This window comes from Helianthus annuus, chromosome 9 (assembly GCF_002127325.2).
Source record: "Helianthus annuus cultivar XRQ/B chromosome 9, HanXRQr2.0-SUNRISE, whole genome shotgun sequence".
NCBI lineage: Eukaryota > Viridiplantae > Streptophyta > Magnoliopsida > Asterales > Asteraceae > Helianthus > Helianthus annuus.
The window spans coordinates 159,717,685-159,737,441 of NC_035441.2; the positions used below are offsets into that span (position 1 = coordinate 159,717,685).

Consider the following 19,757-nt stretch of genomic DNA (forward strand, 5'->3'; position numbering starts at 1 on the left):
GTGATGATGTAATAAAATATGATGAAATAAGGAGTCAAATTATGATTGGGTGTGACGGTATAAGGTACAAATGAATACCACATCCATAAGATAGTTTTTTTTCTATGCACATTTAAAAATCTGAAGGAAAAGTCCAAATTATATAGCCATGGTCCATGTGAACACAAAAAAACAACCGACGACTTCAACTACTCATAAGCTTATCGAACAAGAAAACAAACAAACACGTAGCAAACATAAATTAAGCAACCCCTACCCCTACCCCTACCCCTACCCACCGTTTTCAACCCCATATTGGTACACCCATTTTTATTCTTTAAAAACCAAGCACCCCATCCATCCACACCAAACCATCATCTCCAATATTCAACCAAACCAAACACCATGAACAAATTCAACATGGCAGACATGTTAGGACACTTAGGTTCACTTCTAGCTAATGTCATGTTCGTTTGGGCCATCATCCAACAATACTTCCCATACAACGTCCGAAACTTTTTCGAAAAATACTCTCAACGTTTCCTCACCCTCCTCTACCCTTACATCCAAATCACCTTCAACGAATTCACCGGCGAACGCTTCAAGCGCAGCGAAGCCTACTCCGCCATCGAAACCTACCTCGGCAAGACCACTTCAATGCAAGCCAAACGTCTCAAAGCTGACGTTATCAAAAACAACACGCAACCACTCTCTTTATCCATGGACGACCATGAAGAAGTGGCAGATGACTTTTATGAACACTCATGATTTTAGTTCATATTAACTGCTTAATAAAGTAATAGGATTTCGAACAAGTCTTGACATTTTATGAACACTCATGATTTCGGATGTGTTCAAGGCGCGTGAGTCGGATGATTTCGGGTGATTTCGGATGCATTTCGGAGGTGTTCGAGACGAATGATTCCGGATGAAATATGTCTTGGAATCATCCGAAATGATTGATGCTTAGTCCGAAGTGGTTAGTCCGAAATGATCCGTGATGGTCCGTAATGATCAGGCAGATGTTGATCCGTAATGGACGCTTAGTCCGAAATGGTTAGTCCGAAATGATCCGTGATGGTCATCCGAAATGTGTTCCTCAAGCTATCACATCCTTAATCTTGGCAGTTAATAAATGATAAGGTTTAAATCTGAAATTTCAGGGATTATGGGATCAAGTTTCCTGTCTAAATATTCATTATATTTATCTGTTTATTTCGAAAAATTATGTCCATTAATAAAATAACAGATTTCGAAAATTCTAATTAGATAAAAATAAATCAAACAGGAACAAACACTCAATAATCCTAAATTCATTCCAAAACTAAGGGAATTTTTCGAATTTAATCATGAACTAATGATGAATCCTAAAATAAAATATTCAAACATTCATCCGAAATCTGGAATTTATTACACATTTACGCATATTTTGCTTATACCGATTTCGGAAAAGTAACAAAAATTGAGCACATGATCCGAGACGGATCCGGAATGGCATCTCGGATGACATAAACCGAATTTTATTATGGTTTTCAAATCCTGGTTTCCAGTTTTAATCCAGATTTACGAATACAAAACAGAACCGACTAATCAATATATTCTCTGATACCACATGTTGGATCAGTTCTGTTTAATCATAAAGGAAAACATTAAAACATACCTGTCACAACAGACAGTGCAGTAGAGAATCCAGTGATGGAAGAAGCCATGGAGTTCGACATCTTAGTCAAGGTGATCTGGTTCCTCCTTAGGGTGCTGACTGATGATGGTGACTAAGAAAACCGACAAGGGAATCGGCTATAGGAGAGGAGGTCGATGATGATGATGATGTTATGATTATGGGGTATGTCTAATTGTGTAACTGTGTAACTGTGTAACCCCTTAACCTCTACATAAGTCTCCTTATATAAGCACCCAGGAGGAAACCTAATTAGTTAATAAGGGTAATATGGTCCATCAACAATTACCAACTAATTATTTAATATGTTATTATATATTTTGATTTATATTATGTAAATGATTATAATGGCTACTAGATTAAATATTAAACATAATATATTTAATCTTACATTACCGACTCAGTATTTACTAGTTCAGAGTCTCTTACCCAGTCAAACATCTTACTAGTTCAGCACTTACTGCTTATTAGCATAGATATTGCCAAACCACCTATAGTCTTGGGGCCTCTGAGTTCCCGAGGGTTGAAGAATAAAAAAAAGGCACTTTGACTGTCGTCGTACCTCAAAAAATATATTATTACGTCTAGGCACTATGAGCATTAGCTAAGGTGATATAACTCAAAATTTAATTCCACTTCCATCTATTTAACATGACACTATGTGAAGGCTCGAGGTATACTTGTTATTAACACGTAATATGTTGCTTATTAGATATAGGATTTTGTTCGTTCGTTCCAAGTCAATTTGAACATTAGAACCCATTTTCTTTTAAAATTAGGTTATATCTGGTAGGGCATAATATCCCTAAGTTTGTAAATTAGGTTAATTACGAAAACACAATTTTATCAACCACGGATTCTTAAACAATGTATCTACAACAAAAACTTGGATGGGATCTTGACATCTTGTTTTCATGTTGAACCATATCTAACTTTTCCTAGTCTAGAAATAAGGTGCAACATGTAAAACCCATTAAAAGGTATTATGATGTTGAAGCATTGGGGAATACCCTCTAACAGTGAATTTAATCTTGTTTTTATAGATTGTTGAGAAAATCAATGAATTAGTTTTTTTACATAATATATATTTATACTTAGTTATGTTACAAAGTAGTTATGCATATATACGCGAATCTCTGGTCTTGTATCACCATACTTAAATTCCGCTGAATGCATTTTATATATTTCCTATGTGATATGATAACAGAATACTAATATCTGTTTGTATGCATGTTTTTACGTGAATAACATTCTATCTCTATAATAATGCTACCAACGTATGACCTTTACTCCATAGATGAAATAAATGTTAGTTGAGATATAGGTTTTAATGTAACTGAATTTACATACAAACAACCTTTTGTGTTACATGTTTTGTTAAATGACAAAAATCATTGCCTTTTGTTAAGTTAGCATCTAGAAGTTTTAGCGATCGTTGTTGTTAGCGTATAGATGGTCATAATTATAAATGCACAAATTTTTTTAATGATAATATATGAACACGTGATATAAGATATTAGATGCAAATGATCATATGTTCATAATATATTCCTTGTGATGTCTTAAGGAAAAAATCCGAATACAAACAACAAAAAGATGAGCTCAATAGAAGATTTCATAAAAAGTGCACACATGCGACAAAGTCAACTGGCGGATCAATTGTAAATTGTCAGTAAAAATTCTGCTCAAAATTCCACATAGTAAAGAATTGTAGTCCAAAGTTGACGTTGTGGTTGGATCATGCATCAGACCGAAACGAGAAAAGAGTACCACGGTCGATGTCATGATTGTACCGTTCACATTATTTGGCTCTTCCATGAATCATCAAAGCAAAATGTGTTTCATATTGAACTCTAGTTATATAGTAACAGTATTTTGTTTTGAAGGTTAATTGGGTAACTAAGATTGTAAGTCTAGTTTTTCCTTTTCAAAAGGCCGGTTACGTTACCTAAGATTGTTTTTCCTTTTCAATAGAAGATTTCATAAAAAGTGCACACATGCGACAAAGTCAACTGGTGGATCAATTGTAAATTGTCAGTAAAAATTCTGCTCAAAATTCCACATAGTAAAGAATTGTAGTCCAAAGTCGACGCTGTGGTTGGATCATGCATCAGACCGAAACGAGAAAAGAGTACCACGGTCGATGTCATGATTGTACTGTTCACATTATTTGGCTCTTCCATGAATCATCAAAGCAAAATGTGTTTCATATTGAACTCTAGTTATATAATAACAGTATTTTGTTTTGAAGGTTAATTGGGTAACTAAGATTGTAAGTCCAGTTTTTCCTTTTCAAAAGGCCGGTTACGTTACCTAAGATTGTTTTTGTTTAATCTTGTTTTTATAGATTGTTGAGAAAATCAATGAATTAGTTTGTTTTTACATAATATATATTTATACTTAGTTATGTTACAAAGTAGTTATGCATATATACGCGAATCTCTGGTCTTGTATCACCATACTTAAATTCCGCTGAATGCATTTTATATATTTCCTATGTGATATGATAACTGAATACTAATATCTGTTTGTATACATGTTTTTACATGAATAACATTCTATCTCTATAATGATGCTACCAACGTATGACCTTTACTCCATAAATGAAATAAATGTTAGTTGAGATATAGGTTTTAATGTAACTGAATTTACATACAAACAACCTTTTGTGTTACATGTTTTGTTAAATGACAAAAATCATTGCCTTTTGTTAAGTTAGCATCTAGAAGTTTTAGCGATCGTTGTTGTTAGCGTATAGATGGTCATAATTATAAATGCACAATTTTTTTTTAATGATAATATATGAACACGTGATATAAGATATTAGTTGTAAATGATCATATGTTCATAATATATTCCTTGTGATGTCTTAAGGAAAAAATCCGAATACAAACAACAAAAAGATGAGCTCAATAGAAGATTTCATAAAAAGTGCACACATGCGACAAAGTCAACTGGTGGATCAATTGTAAATTGTCAGTAAAAATTCTGCTCAAAATTCCACATAGTAAAGAATTGTAGTCCAAAGTTGACGCTGTGGTTGGATCATGCATCAGACCGAAACGAGAAAAGAGTACCACGGTCGATGTCATGATTGTACCGTTCACATTATTTGGCTCTTCCATGAATCATCAAAGCAAAATGTGTTTCATATTGAACTCTAGTTATATAATAACAGTATTTTGTTTTGAAGGTTAATTGGGTAACTAAGATTGTAAGTCCAGTTTTTCCTTTTCAAAAGGCCGGTTACATTACCTAAGATTGTTTTTGTTTAATGGATTTATCGTTCGCTACCAACGTAGAATTGCTTCTCATCTTGAATTGATTTGAGTGGTTTTACACCAACATAAGTCAAAACCTTCATACCCAATGAAAAGGGTATCATGAATGGATAGGAAATGTAGTTCATTTCCTTTGTATCATATTTGAATATTCAAAAAAAATTTCTCTTTCCTTTGTTCTACTTGATGATTTGAATAAGTAGCACATATACCTAAGTCTTTATTCAATCTTGTTGAGGACAAGCCTCAAGCACTAGGGAATTTGTGACATTTAATATGTTCTATTGAATTTGATCAACAAAATATTTTGTTGACAACACCTGAGCAAAGGGTAAATTATTTAACGGATTATCTGAGTATGACACGATTTTTAGTAAAAGATGATTTGAAAACATGAGACGTGAGTCACAATGGATAACATACATGATTTCACGTAATTCCTAGCTATAAGGGGGCCACTGTGATGTGAAGGGCCATGACTGTGATACACCACCGCAAGGTGTGTTTTCACGGTAGTGACCGTGATAGGTGTCACAATTGTGATGTTTGGGTTAGAGGTGTACAAAAAACGGTTTTAGGACCGAAACCGATTTTTTAAAACCGGTTTCAAACCGAATCGAACCGGTGGTTTGTAGACCGGTTAGTATGTTTGATCTTTGAAATAAGTTTAAAAACCGAAACCGGTTTTTTATGGCACAACCCGGTTAAAACCCGACCGAAACTGGTTTTTTTTACACAAACCGGTTAAAACGGTTTTTGTTTTTGATGAAACAAATTGGTTTGGTTAAAAATCGGACCGGTTATTCTAAAAAAACCGATTTGTACACCTCTAGTTTGGGTGTGGGTTGTTTCAATGGTTTATATGTGGTGGTGTGATGGGTGTTGCAAGTATTTTAGTGATGATGTGATAAAATATGATGAAATAAGGAGTCAGATTATGATTGGGTGTGACGGTATGAGGTACAAATGAATACCACATCCATAAGATAGTTTTTTTTTTCTATGCACATTTAAAAATCTAAAGGAAAAGTCCAAATTATATAGCCATGGTCCATGTGAACACAAAAAAACAACCGACGACTTCAACTACTCATAAGCTTATCAAACAAGAAAACAAATAAACACGTAGCAAACTTAAATTAAGCAACTCTACCCCTACCCACCGTTTTCAACCCCATATTAATTCACCCATTTCTATTCTTTATAAACCAAGCACCCCATCCATCCACACCAAACCCTCATCTCCAATATTCAACAAAACCAAACACCATGAACAAATTCAACATGGCAGACATGTTAGGACACTTAGGTTCACTTCTAGCTAGTGTCATGTTCGTTTGGGCCATCATCCAACAATACTTCCCATACAACGTCCGAAACTTTTTCGAAAAATACTCTCAACGTTTCCTAACCCTCTTCTACCCTTACATCCAAATCACCTTCAACGAATTCACCGGCGAGCGCTTCAAACGCAGCGAAGCCTACTCCGCCATCGAAACCTACCTCGGCAAGACCACTTCAATGCAAGCCAAACGACTCAAAGCCGACGTTATCAAAAACAACACGCAACCACTCTCTTTATCCATGGACGATCATGAAGAAGTGGCGGATGACTTTAACGGCGTCAAAGTTTACTGGTCTTCCGGTAAAAACATACTCAAGACCCAGTCGTTTTCATTTTACCCTACCACAGATGAAAAAAGATATTACAAGTTAACCTTTCACAAACGCCATCGTGAAATGATTCTCGGTGAATACTTACAACATGTTTTGAAAGAAGGTAGAGACATTAAAGTGAAAACCCGAATGAGAAAGCTTTACACTAACAACGGATCTCAATGGAGCCATGTTGTGTTTGAGCATCCAGCTTCGTTTCAAACCCTAGCTATGGATCCTGTGATGAAACAGGAGATAATTGATGATTTGACAACCTTTAGTAACGGTGAAGAGTTTTATAACCGAATCGGTCGGGCATGGAAGAGAGGTTACCTTCTTTACGGTCCACCAGGGACCGGTAAATCCACCATGATCGCCGCCATGGCGAATTTCTTATGCTACGATATATACGACCTCGAACTCACAGCTGTCAAGGACAACACGGAGCTTAGAAGATTGTTGATAGAGACGTCGAGTAAGTCGATTATTGTGATTGAAGATATCGATTGTTCGATGGATCTTACCGGACAGAGGAAGAAAGAGGTGAAGGAAGAGGAGGAGGAGAGTGACCCGAAGAAACCGATAAAGCCACCTGAGAATGAAGGGAAAACTAGTAAGGTTACGTTATCCGGTTTGTTGAATTTTGTTGATGGGTTGTGGTCAGCTTGTGGTGGAGATAGATTGATTGTTTTTACTACTAATCATGTTGAGAAGCTGGATCCTGCATTGATTAGGAGAGGCAGGATGGATAAGCATATTGAGTTGTCTTATTGCGGGTTCGAGGCGTTTAAGGTATTGGCGAAGAATTATTTATGTATCCAAACGCATGACTTGTTTGAGAGGATTAGTGAATTGTTGGGAGAAGTTGAGATGACTCCGGCGGATGTGGCGGAGAATTTGATGCCGAAGACCAGCCCGCCGGATACCGAAAGGTGCTTGAAGAGTTTGATAGGAGCTCTGGAAGCTGCTAAAGCGGAGGCTGAACGGAAAAAGCTTGAGGAAGAAGAGGAAAAGAAGAAAGAGTTGCTGGCGGTAAAGGCGGGCGAGGTTAAGGTTGTGAATATGGTTGAAAACGGCGAGGCGAAGGTTGCGAATTTGGTTGAAAACGGGTCGAATGGAAGCGTGTAAGAGGTTGGTGGTGATTGGAATGAAGAAGACCGGTGCCGGAACTTGATGTCCGGCATGTTTATGAGGATTTGCCCCAAATGGGAGAATGGGGTTTGGATAAGGTCAACGGTTAGTTGGTGTTCATTGTTTGATCAAAATACTTTTGGTTACTCAAGTTCCAATTATTCAGTAATAGTCCTTTATTTATTTGGTTTAGAATTTTCAAAGTAGAATAAATGCAGGTGACTTTGTAAGTTTTGATGGAAATATGATGTTTACCCTACATAGATTTGGCATAAAGTTTTAGAATATGTTATATCTACGCTTATTTTGAAATTATATGTAAAAATAATATGTATATTTATGCCGCTCTATGGTTACGCTAGAATAAGCCATTGGAGATTATTGTTACAACGTCGTAGACTATGTGTAATGGGGCTGTATATGGCGCCTTTTTCCTTCATAACGCCTCCATAGCGCCCCGAACACCACTACGGAGGGCGTTATGGGGTAAAAATTTTCTCCTCCCGTTATATATTTCGCGGTGCCATGCTTGTTGTTTGTTTTCCCTCCACTCACACAGACATATATATACATATATATGTATAGTTTAAGGGTTTATTAATTAATTGGGTAATGATGAGGTAGTGGCGTTATGACTACGGGCTTAAATGCATAAGGCCCCATAACGCCCACACGCTGACGTGGCGCGCCACGTGTCGCATAACGCCCACAAAGGGGCGTTATGACTACGGATGGCCTTATTAACAAGGTAGTGATAACATCTTCTCGTCACACTAAACTTGGTAGTAAGCGCCATTTTATCTCCTCACTAGTGTTGGAAGTCGTCACCTTTGAATCATTTAAGCTATATTGAAGCAAGTTTAAACCAAGCTTTTCGCTCATTTGAGTTTGTTCTCAAAACTTGGGTTTTACTTGCGAGCTCAAGCTCAAATATGTAGGCTCGAACCGAGCCGAGCTCGGGCTCGAGCTTTATAAAAACATGACGAGCTGAGCTCGAGCCTAGTCGTGCTTGGGCTCAGGCTCGGCCCGACTCGTTTACACCCCTAGTCTGTAAGCCTCACCAAACATTTTTTTTTCTTTTGCTAATCTCAATGATCTTATCTCTAATGTGGAAAATACTTTAAGGTAGTTAAAGATTGGTTTGAGTGGGAAGGTTTACCCCCTTATGTGGGGTTCCTGTCCAGGAGGTCTCAGGGTCAAATCTTGCGAGGGACGAACTGTGGCACCGGTTCAAACTGGCGATAATATGTTAATCACGGGATTCCTACTTGCGACCTGGGTGATCAAAGGACAAAGACCTAACCCGGTGATATAGCGGTACAAAAAAAAAGTTAAAGTTCACTTATAAATTTGCACTTCGTTCAAATAAGATTACTTAAATATATGGGAGAGAAATCTTTCAGGATTATATCACATACTGTGCAGTCGATCCACGATCGGAGTGAGTCGGTATGCTCATATCTAGAAGACTTTCTTAAAATTTTAATCGGTTTGTTTAGTCAAAGATGCATTTTATTTTTTCAAAAAACTCTTTAGAAATCACCATTCACCAACTTTTCTTGGAAAAAAACAACCCTTAACGAAAGAGTCCTTTGTTTGAGATGAGTAACATAAGTTGGACCATTCTCAGTTTGTTGGTCATTTTCTCAAATACACCAACACATCTTCGCAAACTTGTTTTGACTTTTCAAGCCTATATAAAGAAGATTCTTTGAGCATTCACATTGAAGCTTCTATATCAATACAATCTATATAATACAGCTTCTATATCAATACAATTTATATAATACAGAGGAAGAAATAAAGGAAACAATAAAAACATCTCTACATTGGAACCTTTATAATAAAGAAAAATTAGAGATACTAAAGTACACCTTTATATTTAGAGGCTTATATCCACCTCTCTATAATTTTATTGTGAGTGTGTAGGAAAGATAAAAAAATATAATAAAATAGGTGTATGTGAGTACCGAGTAGGATAAAGATATAGATAGAGAGTTGGGTGTAAAAGGTTTTTGAGAAATAAACATAATTTAAAGCAAGATGGGTTTTATGATTATATTATATAGATGAAGATGGAGACTCCAATGTGAATGCTCTTACTAGTGAAAAATTAACAAGTAAAACAACACTTGTAAAACCTTATTCTAATCAATAGCATTCCAAGATCTAGTTTAAAAGTTGTACATTTTTCTATATTCACTTTATTATTTGCATATAATAATCATAATAATTACTAATCCTTGGCCCTTAAGAAGCAACCGGATTTAAAATCCAAGACGGTTGTAATTACTGTAATCAATTTCTTTCAAATGAAGGCAACATAAAATGCATTCTGGCAATTCTTCAGCCTTGGCACCCTGTATCAAGATCCAAGTTGTAATTTTAGGCTTAAAAACTACATTAAAAAAAATGATGATTTCTTTTGAAATACCAACCTGAATGGTGAGCCCGAAATCAAGGGTACAATGCTTCAAACGATCTCGAAATGCATCGAAACCTTTTCTAGAGATGTAACTAAATCTATGCATGTCCAAATCGATCTCAAAGTAGTTTTCTCCCTGTCAACGTTTCAGTCACAACATGGTTATTTTAATTATATTTTAGACAATATTACTAATAACTATTAGATATCTTCATGTTCAATAAGACAATAAGCATTTTGGGATCATCCTTTGTATTTTTTCGGTAACACTTTTAGAATAATATTTAACATTTCGGTTTAATGTCAAATAGATATTTGGCTAACATGTTTTGGATTAATCGAAAACTAGACATTGTAACCACCTGTAAGTATTCCAATAAAATTTAAAAGTAAATAGTAAAAACTTACCAGGTAAAATTCATGCTGGGGACGCGTGAGAACAGGCTTCTCGTTGTAAGCATTCATGAGCCTTTTTTCCGCAGCACTTAACTGAAGATCGTCTAAGTTTGTCACTCGCCCCAAGATCTTTAATCTTTCCCTGCACGGTGCAATTGAATCTACTGGAAAACCTCTAACCCTTTCCACCTCATCATCAATTATTTTCTGTTACAGAATATATTTCAGAGTCCTCCTGTAAAACACTGAATAATTATGGCAGTATGAAGACACCATCATACCCTGATATTTTCTTGAAAATGAAGTGGGAGTTCGTCATAGTTTTCTGAGAGCTTGAAGTAAAAAACAAAGCTCATTCCTTCACCATCGTATTCATTCTGGAATATTGTAGGTGGATACAGTGGTATCTGATCAAACTCAAGAGACAACCAGTATTATAAACCTTTTCATTTGGTAAATGTTTAAAAAAAAAACTACAAAGAAACGGTTAAAGTCACCCGTAGCATAATCAAGTGTTCACAACCTCCTAAATTGCTTTATTCAGAAAAAAAAAAAAAGAGTAAAAGGTCATTTTTGTCCCTGAGGTTTGGCCGGTTTTGCGACTTTCGTCCAAAGGTTTGTTTTTCTGCATCTGGATTCAAAAGGTTTCAAATCTTGCCATTTTCATCATGCTCGCTAACTCCATCCATTTTTCTCAGTTAAGTCAAAGTGTCTTCGTCTTTTTTTGTTAATTTAAAGGGCAATTCGGTCTTTTTCACTTTATGTACAAGCATTTAGCATAATGTACAAGCATTCAAAATATCCTTACTAAATAAAAAAGACGAAAATATCCCTGACTTAACAGAGAAAAATGAATGGAGTTAGCAAGCTGAATGATAATGGCCAGATTTGAAACCTTTTAGATCCAGATGCGGAAAAACAAACCTTTGAACGAAAGTTGCAAAACTGGCCAAACCTTAGGGACGAAAATGGTATTTTACTCAAAAAAAAAAATTATCATTGGTTTAAGTAGTGCTTTGTATTATATTGAACTCACAGAATAATTTATTTATATTTAAAAGATCAAATAAGTGTGTTAGCGAGTGTACCTGAAGATTTACCACAAGTAAAGGAGGGACTTTTCCAGATGATTCAACGGTTGGAAGTTGAACGAGACGTGAAATGTGATCAATTTTACGCGGGGATAAGAACACATCAGCACCAATAGGATAGAAAGCAGCTTCATTGGAAGCATTTTCTTTCTTTCTATCTCTGCCAAATAGAAAAAAAAAAGTAGCATACCATCAGATTATTACTATTTTAATTATAGTTTCATAATCATATTTATAAACATTAGTTATTTACAACATAAACGGCAACATTTTCTGCCACAATCGAAGAATACAAGTCTTGTATACCTTAAATAATTAGGTCCCCTGACTTTAAACGTTCTTGGTTCAAGTGGAGACCAGCAATCAGACATTTTCTTGTCAATCGGACAACATGGAAGTTGCGATCCGGCTGCTGGTCTTTGAAGTACGGGTTTCGGGGAAACTGAAACAGAAAACAACGTCATTAAAGTCTTACAAATCAAACAACTTATAATCAAACTCTAAACACAAGTCTTACGTAAGGAAAGATTGGATGGGCCTTCCCTCCATTTAAATGAAAGCATAGAAGTAACTTTTTTCTTTGCACTTGGAGGACTCGAGCATGGTGATTTACTTTTTACGTCTGTGGATGTGGTGCAATTCAGGCACGGGAGACAATTATTTTGTAAAATTCCAAAATGGTGAGATTCGTCATATACAGTAGACACTCCATCTATCGAAGAGGGTGGTGCTTCGTTTGGTTTCATTGATGGATTAGAGGCGGAGAAGGTAGCACCGTTGACTTGATCGGCAAACCGTGGAGTCACTGATGCACTGATGGAACCGTTTTGGGATACCATGTCTGTGTAATCGAAGTTCATAAGATGTATAGTTACATACTATAAAAAGATTAAAACTTTAAGTTTGTAACAAAATGCATAGCCTTTTTTTTATCTTGATAATATATAGGTTTGACCATGAAATTCAAAAAATATATAAATAAAAAAAGACCACATACCATCTTGAGTGCTGTAGAAATCTTCATCATCATCAGAGTCGGTTGCAACTGGAGTATCATACCAAGAATCTGAATTCCCTAATAAGAGCACACAATTTAAAGAATTATACAAAAAATGTTCAGTAAAATGTAGCAACACTCTTGGTTTTAAAAAGCGAGAGGCGCACAAAAGCAACGAGGTCTAAAACCGAGGCGAAGCACAAAGCAGTGGGCCTTTCGTACCCGAGGCGGAAGATGATTATATACATTTTTTTATATATCCCATATGTTTTTAGCATCCCTTATCCAAAATATAGCTATAAGTAAGGTTTATATATGATTTTACCTACATGTACAAGCCAAAGACCTATCGTACAACACTTTAATGCATAAAAACACCAAAAGTACACAAGGTATGCACCTCAGCCCCCAAAATAAAACCCAAAAAATTGCGCTTTTCTTGCACTTCATGGAAAAGGCGCGCCTCGGGTGACATAAGGCGCCGAGGCGCGCTTTTTAAAACCCAGGCAACACTACAGGCCTCAAATTTGATTTTGGATACCAGTCTAAACCAATACATTCATGATCGTCACAAATTAACAAGGGATGATCTATACGACTACATACACACCACTGGCACACTAACCGTACGCGGGGTTATACTATACTGACACATCATACACACAATAATGTTATACGTGCTGTATGAGGGGATACTCATACAAATCATACGGGCCTTATGAGGCGTTAATATACTGACGCATTATACGGGGCCACGGGCAACAATGTTACACGGGTGTATGAGGTGCCATTCTGACATAGTCATACGGCCCATATAACCTTTTGCTACCCTTTGTACGCCCATGTGGCGATCGGGGGTTGGGTGTACTTACAGTAGCATCGAATGAGGGTACTAACATTATTAACAATTATACAAAATAATAATCAAACAATTGATTAACATTAACAAGAAGCCATGAATTACAAAAGTAAACAAATTAGGGTTTGAAGAAATACCTTGAAATGTAGGATTACGATAAGATCGATCCATGGAATTAGTACCAGCAGCAGCAGCAGTGTTACGAGACGAATACCGATTAACAGCTTCCGTTTTCGACTTCCTACCGATTCGTCTTCTTCGTCTTCTCCCATGTGTTGTTGCGTTAATCCTGGGTGTTATTTCACCATCTTCATGCTTCCTCCTGTTACCTAACCCAACACACACGCACCCTTTTGGTTTCGATCCACACACACCCATCTCACACAAACACCAATCACACACAGTAGAATTGATATGGTGATCAGATCTTGTGGGTGGGATGGGGGTTTATGCACAATTTTGGCGTATGTTAGATGGGTTCTAATTTGTAATGGTTATCTGTATGGATTTAGCAAGATAAGATATTCTGATTAATAATAAAGGGGAACAAACAAGAAAATATCAGGTGGAATCGACCAACGTGCTTCAGAATCTTGATCAGCGGTTGGAGATTCACCTAAATATTATTCAGATAACAAATTCTGATGCCAGTGTGAAGATGAGCAGGGAGTAAAGAGGGGGTGTGAAACGATTTTACAAAATTGGAAAATAAAATTATTAATAATAATAAGATTGTGTGGATTATTATTTTTGGGGTGTGAAAAAGGAAAGTAATAATGAAAAGGTTACCTAAGATTATGAAAGTGGGGTACTTTCATGGTGCCTAAATTATGAAGTTAACTTTTACAATTTGTTTATTAGAACATTTGGTGTGGTCTCACGCCCCCCTGTCCTTCACCCATTTAGGCGCATTTACATCACCCCATCTCCGCCAAGAGGGCGCTATTCTTAGCCTCCGCCAAAGCCATAGCGGGCGTGAAGAGAAAGAAGGGGATGGGGCGCACTATTTGAACCAATCAGATTTGAGTTTATTTATTTATTTTTTTTAATATAGTTAAAAAGGGATTTATGAAGAGCGTTATTTCATACCGTGAAGTTAACGATAAAGCTCCTCGCTTATGTGTGACCTATGTGACGCTTACGAAGCGTAATAAAGCCCCTAGGGGCTTGAGAGCACGCCACCCAGCCTTATGAAAAAGTGGAGGAAGGGAAACAGATTGTTTGTGATATGGTTTAGGTGTGAGTGAAGAAGATCAAGATAAGGATGATTGTGATCAAGATACGGATGATTACTTAAATTGAAGTAATAAGGTGTTCCAAGTTGTTATATACATTACTAGGTTATAACCCCGTGTATTACACGGGTTGAATAAATAAATTTTATATACTAAATAATAAAACAATATATCTTTAAAAACCTCATTTGTTGCACGGGTTGAATAAATATAATTTTATATATTAAATAATAAAAAGTTATATCTATAAGAACCATATTGTACAGGTTGAATAAATGTAATTTTATATATCAAATAATAAAAAAGTTATATCTTTAAAACCACGTGTATTACATGGGTTGAATAAATGTAATATTGTTTACCAAATAATAAAAAAAAAGTTATATCTTTAAAACCCTCGTGTATTACGCGACTTGAATAAAGATGATTTTATATACCAAAAAATAAGAAAATTATATTTAAAAAAACTAAATGGTATACCCAATACACGATAGATATGGTGATTGTGGAGATAATTATTGAAAAGAAAATACAGTGGTCAGAAATGTTATTCAAGAAGCAAATAAGCAGCCATTTGAGTGATAAAATATAAATTATATTTAAAAAGTCCGTAATAAATATAATTTTATATATAAAGTAATATTGAAATTATATACAATTTGTTTAAAATTATGTAATAAAATAGATATAATATTTTTTTTAATAATGAAAATAAAAATAAATAATATATTAATACAAAGTTTGATGTTAGTGATAAATAATTTGGTTATTTAAAAATATCTTAAATTAACAATTTAAATTTAAGAATAATATTTTATCAGAAAAATAGAAGTATTTTATTTGACATTTAAAGTAGAATAAGATTTAATATTAATTTTTGTTTATTTGGTATTCGAAAAGAATAAGAGTAAATTTGTATATTACAAATAAAAAGTAATTGTTTGTCAAATGATATAGAAAATCAAATAAATAGTATTATAAATGAGAAGTATAGATTAAATTTAAATTAAATAATAATTATCTATAGTTAAGTAGAAGAGATTAAACAAAATAATATTTAGTAGAAGAGTTATCTATAATTATTTAGAAGAGATTAAATAAAATAATAATTATTCATAAGATATTAAACTAAATAATATTTCGTATGAGGGTTATCTATAATTAATAAGAAGAGATTAAACTTAAATAATAATTATCCATAAGACATGGACTAATATGATGACAAGTGTCCCAAAGTTGGTTTCTTTTATTAAATAGTATAGATTGTTTAAAGGGCATAAGATACTACTATGCTATTTTACTTATACTTCTTTAATTCGTTTTAATTCTTTCTGGTGTTAGTCTTTTTCTCTTTTTGTGATCATGTGATATTTATTTACCTAAAGATGTACTCTAAACTCCTATTAGCATAAAAGGATAGTAAGTACATGGATCTTATTAACCAAAAACATCTATTGATCGATTGTGATTGTAGGGACGGCAAAAAAAAAAAAAAAAAGCTGAGACCGGCGGGAATACCTGAAAATCCGGATAAGGTATTGGGACCGGTATATGGGTGTAAGAACGGGTATAAGACATAGTTTTACAAACAAATATTATAATATGATTAGTCATACCTGACCCATTATTATCCCTAAATGTGAGTCAATCTTGGATCCTCGTTGAAACCCACCTGAGATGCATAGTTCGGTCCCACTATGAATATTTTATCAAAATCTCTACTTTTTGATAATCGTCTTTATTATGTGTTTTTTTTTTTTTTTTTGCCTTTCTTTCAGTTGTTTTGAAACTTAATGACACATGTTATGTGATATTTAACCTAAGTTTTTGAAACTTAATGACACATGTTATGTGAATATTTAGCCTAAGTTATGATATAACCACAATTTTGAAAAATCAACTTTTCACACACAAATGCACAATTTCAATAACCTTTTGGCTAGAAATCAAAGTTTTATCATATGGGTTCCACCCCATGAATAGCTCATAACCACTTGGTTGCGAAAGTCCTATGTGGACATAGGGGTGACTAAGGGTGTTCATAACTTGGTTTAAAACCATGAAAGTGTCTAAAATATGTCATTGGTTTGCTATCACGGGTGTTGTTTTTTAACTTTCGGTCAGTTTTTTTTTTAAAAAAAAATCATAATGAATAGTCAGGTCTTCGGTTTACACCAAAAGTCTGCTGTAAAACCATCAAAATCATACCCTGAACGCCCCAATGGGTCACTGTTTCAAAGGCAACAAAATTGACCTCTCAACACTTTCAAACTACCATTTATTCACTTGTAGCTTGAAGAGCATGTACAACTGGTTTACACATGCTAAGAAGTAATTTGCTACCACATTACCCATTTGACTGTGTATACTATAGGTTCTCATGTTAACATAACATCATATGAATTCCACTATTCCACAATTTACCATTATACTCATTTGGATGTGGATGTTGGCTTAAATCAACTTCACACATCGATTTGCGTCCTCATCCTCCTCCATCAAAAGGGAAGGCTAGGAGCTAGACTCGTTTTACCAGACATGAATCATATAGAAGTGTAAAAGAGCCGAGTCCAGTTGAACACATAGAGCTTGACCTCGAGCTCGAGCTCAAACTTGGCTCGTTTCAATCAGGGGCGTACCCACCTTAAGTTAAGGGTGGGCGGGCGCACCCCATGAAAAAATATTTTTAGTGTTATTTTTTGTCGGAAATCCCGACCGCACCCCTTGGATTTTTTTACCCGCACCCCTTGAAAATTTTCAACCGCCCCACGCAGAAAAAAAAATAATTATTAACCACTTATTCACTTAATTATATAATCTAATCAAAGCCCAATCTACAATCAATTTTTATTAACACAAGCCCAAACCCAACCTAAAGAAATTTGAACTAAATAAAACAACCCAAACTCATCCACCAATTCCATTTCCAAATCTCGCCCCCAAAAGAACTCCCAGCGACTTGACGCCATTGCTCACGACCTGGTGGCTTTTTTTTTACTAGAAAAACCAAAATTCCAGTTGGACCGACCCATATTACGTTAGAATTCCAATATAGAACTAGTATGGTTTATTTATTTATTTATTTATTTTGTTTTATGTGATGATTAGGAGAAAATATAGATGTGTAAGGGTTTAATCTTTTTATATTTTTTTGATTTTTTTTTTGTTCTAGCCTTGTAGTTAAATGACTTTGTTGTTTATTTATAGCTTTGTTTGTTTAAATGATTAGTTACAAGTAATCAACATTTAATATTAGGGCTTCAATGTTTAAAAATATAATTGAAAGTTATAGGCTATGGTTGAACATGATTGTTTATTTTGTTTAAGTGTTTAGTGTTGCTATATGAACTAATGGAGCAAATTATATGTTTTAGGAACAATGAGTAAGAATCTAATGAACTTATGGCGTGTTAGTATCTTTATATGATATTTTGGATATATGAAAAAAAAAAACTTGTAGGGCACAATTTTAAATACGTTTATAATTTGTAATGACGTTTGACGTGTTTTTGATGATTTATAAATTTTAATTTGATGTTCTTTTGTCTTACATGATCCGACTCGACCCGCTATGAACCGATATTTTTATACAACTAGGGGTCTAAAATTTTTGAAAATATTCCGCACCCCCAGGAAAAAATTCCTGGGTCCGCCACTGGTTTCAATATCTATTTCAAAAGCTCAAGTTCGGTTAATTAGTAGTTTTTCAAGCTTGAGGTTGCCTCGTTTATTATTTATTAATTATTATTATTATTATTATTATTATTATTATTATTATTTATAATTAAATTTTGTATATAACAAAATATATATTATTTAGTTATTTTAAACATAGTTGATAGTTATATATATAATTATAATCAGTATTTAACATATTACATAAACATGCTATAAATAGTATGCTCATTTAGTCTTGCAAAGCAAACCAATTTGAGTTTGATAAGTGAAGTCCGGGCTAAGGCTTAGGCTCATTTATTAAACAAGCTTACTTCTAAGCTTGAATTCGGGCTCGCTAAAGCCCGCCTCTATTTAAATAATTAACGAGCTGATCTTAAGTAGCTCACATGGAGCTTATCCTGTTTACCTCGCTACATTTTAGTATCTCTTGCAAAGATGGTTGCATGTGTTACCACTTAGCCAAATCCAAATTGTTAAGTGTAATTCTCTATTGAAACATCTTGAGGGAGAATAATCATTTTTTTTTTTTGGCATTTTGTGGTTTTGTTTTTGTTTTCTAATAAACTTTAGGGTTTTTCATTTTTGTAACAAAACTTTGGATTTTTTATATCATTTTGTCACAAAAGTTAATCGAGTTTAGGTTTTTTGTTAGTTTTGTTTTACACTTTTTCCTGGATTTGGTTGTCGATCAATTACTACTTAGCACGGTGTTTGGTGGTTGGGTTTTTATTTTTGTCCAATTGCTACTTCGCATAGTGTTTGATAATCACATATGGTCCCTCAGGGTTTTTTTCTACCCCTTACGTGTCGGTATAAACTCGACATCGTATACTTTTTACGTCACATAAGTCACTTGGTGTTAAAAATTCGTGTGTTTGTTTTACATTTTTTCTAGTTTTGGTCTTTGTCCAGTTGCTACTTAGCACGGTTTTCCATGCCTCGCCTTGTAACACGGGGGCTTAAATGCTAGTTTATTTTATTTTCAATATTTATAAAACTTCTAAATAAAAATAAAATATTAAAACTATTCTACATTGCCAAACCTTTTCCTATACATAGTATTTTGTCATTTAAGATTTGTTTAAAAGAGAATTTAGGTTTGAAAAGGACTAAAGGCCATATATCAATGGTTCTTAAAAATTCAGGGGGTAAAACGAAGTAAATCCAGAACTTGGAGGGCAACAATACATCTTTGCCAACAACATTGATCATCAATCACCGTCCGTCAACCGTCATATGTCCGTCATCTCCCGGTAAGTTTTTAAAACCGTGTCATCGATGCAAAATTAATCTTGTGTTTCACATATTTCCTGACAAATAAACAGTTAATTCGTTCTTTACGGGTTATATA

General features: G+C 34.6%; 2 protein-coding genes across 3 annotated transcripts; one reads left to right on the forward strand and one right to left on the reverse strand.

Annotated features, from left to right (window-relative positions):
* The first annotated feature begins 5,964 nt into the window (after positions 1-5,964).
* On the forward strand, positions 5,965-8,086 carry LOC110879244 (AAA-ATPase ASD, mitochondrial). Its single transcript, XM_022127667.2, has one exon. The coding sequence runs from the start codon at positions 6,208-6,210 to the stop codon at positions 7,720-7,722; it is 1,515 nt and encodes a 504-aa protein (XP_021983359.1). The 5' UTR covers positions 5,965-6,207; the 3' UTR covers positions 7,723-8,086.
* Positions 8,087-9,831: 1,745 nt separating this feature from the next.
* LOC110879245 lies at positions 9,832-14,193 on the reverse strand. Of its 2 annotated transcripts, none has more exons than XM_035977780.1 (9): positions 13,631-14,193; positions 12,635-12,703; positions 12,155-12,478; positions 11,944-12,079; positions 11,635-11,797; positions 10,828-10,953; positions 10,559-10,753; positions 10,164-10,286; positions 9,832-10,085 (listed from the first exon to the last, which is right to left on the reverse strand). In XM_035977780.1, the coding sequence occupies exons 1-9, from the start codon at positions 13,869-13,871 to the stop codon at positions 9,993-9,995; spliced, it is 1,470 nt and encodes a 489-aa protein (XP_035833673.1). In that variant the 5' UTR covers positions 13,872-14,193; the 3' UTR covers positions 9,832-9,992. The 2 variants fall into 2 exon arrangements, with proteins under 2 accessions (XP_035833673.1, XP_021983361.1); XM_022127669.2 differs by having other exon boundaries at positions 12,635-12,712; positions 13,631-14,192.
* Between the last annotated feature and the right edge of the window lie 5,564 nt (positions 14,194-19,757).

Excerpts from the sequence above, each read along its gene's own strand:
- LOC110879244 (XM_022127667.2), top strand. The coding sequence starts at position 6,208 with ATGAACAAATTCAACATGGCAGACATGTTAGGACACTTAGGTTCACTT.
- LOC110879245 (XM_022127669.2), bottom strand. The coding sequence starts at position 13,871 with ATGGGTGTGTGTGGATCGAAACCAAAAGGGTGCGTGTGTGTTGGGTTA. Across the intron at positions 12,713-13,630 it reads TCGTAATCCTACATTTCAAG|GGAATTCAGATTCTTGGTAT; the intron begins GTATTTCTTCAA and ends TGCTCTTATTAG. Across the intron at positions 10,086-10,163 it reads ATTTCGGGCTCACCATTCAG|GGTGCCAAGGCTGAAGAATT; the intron begins GTTGGTATTTCA and ends ATCTTGATACAG.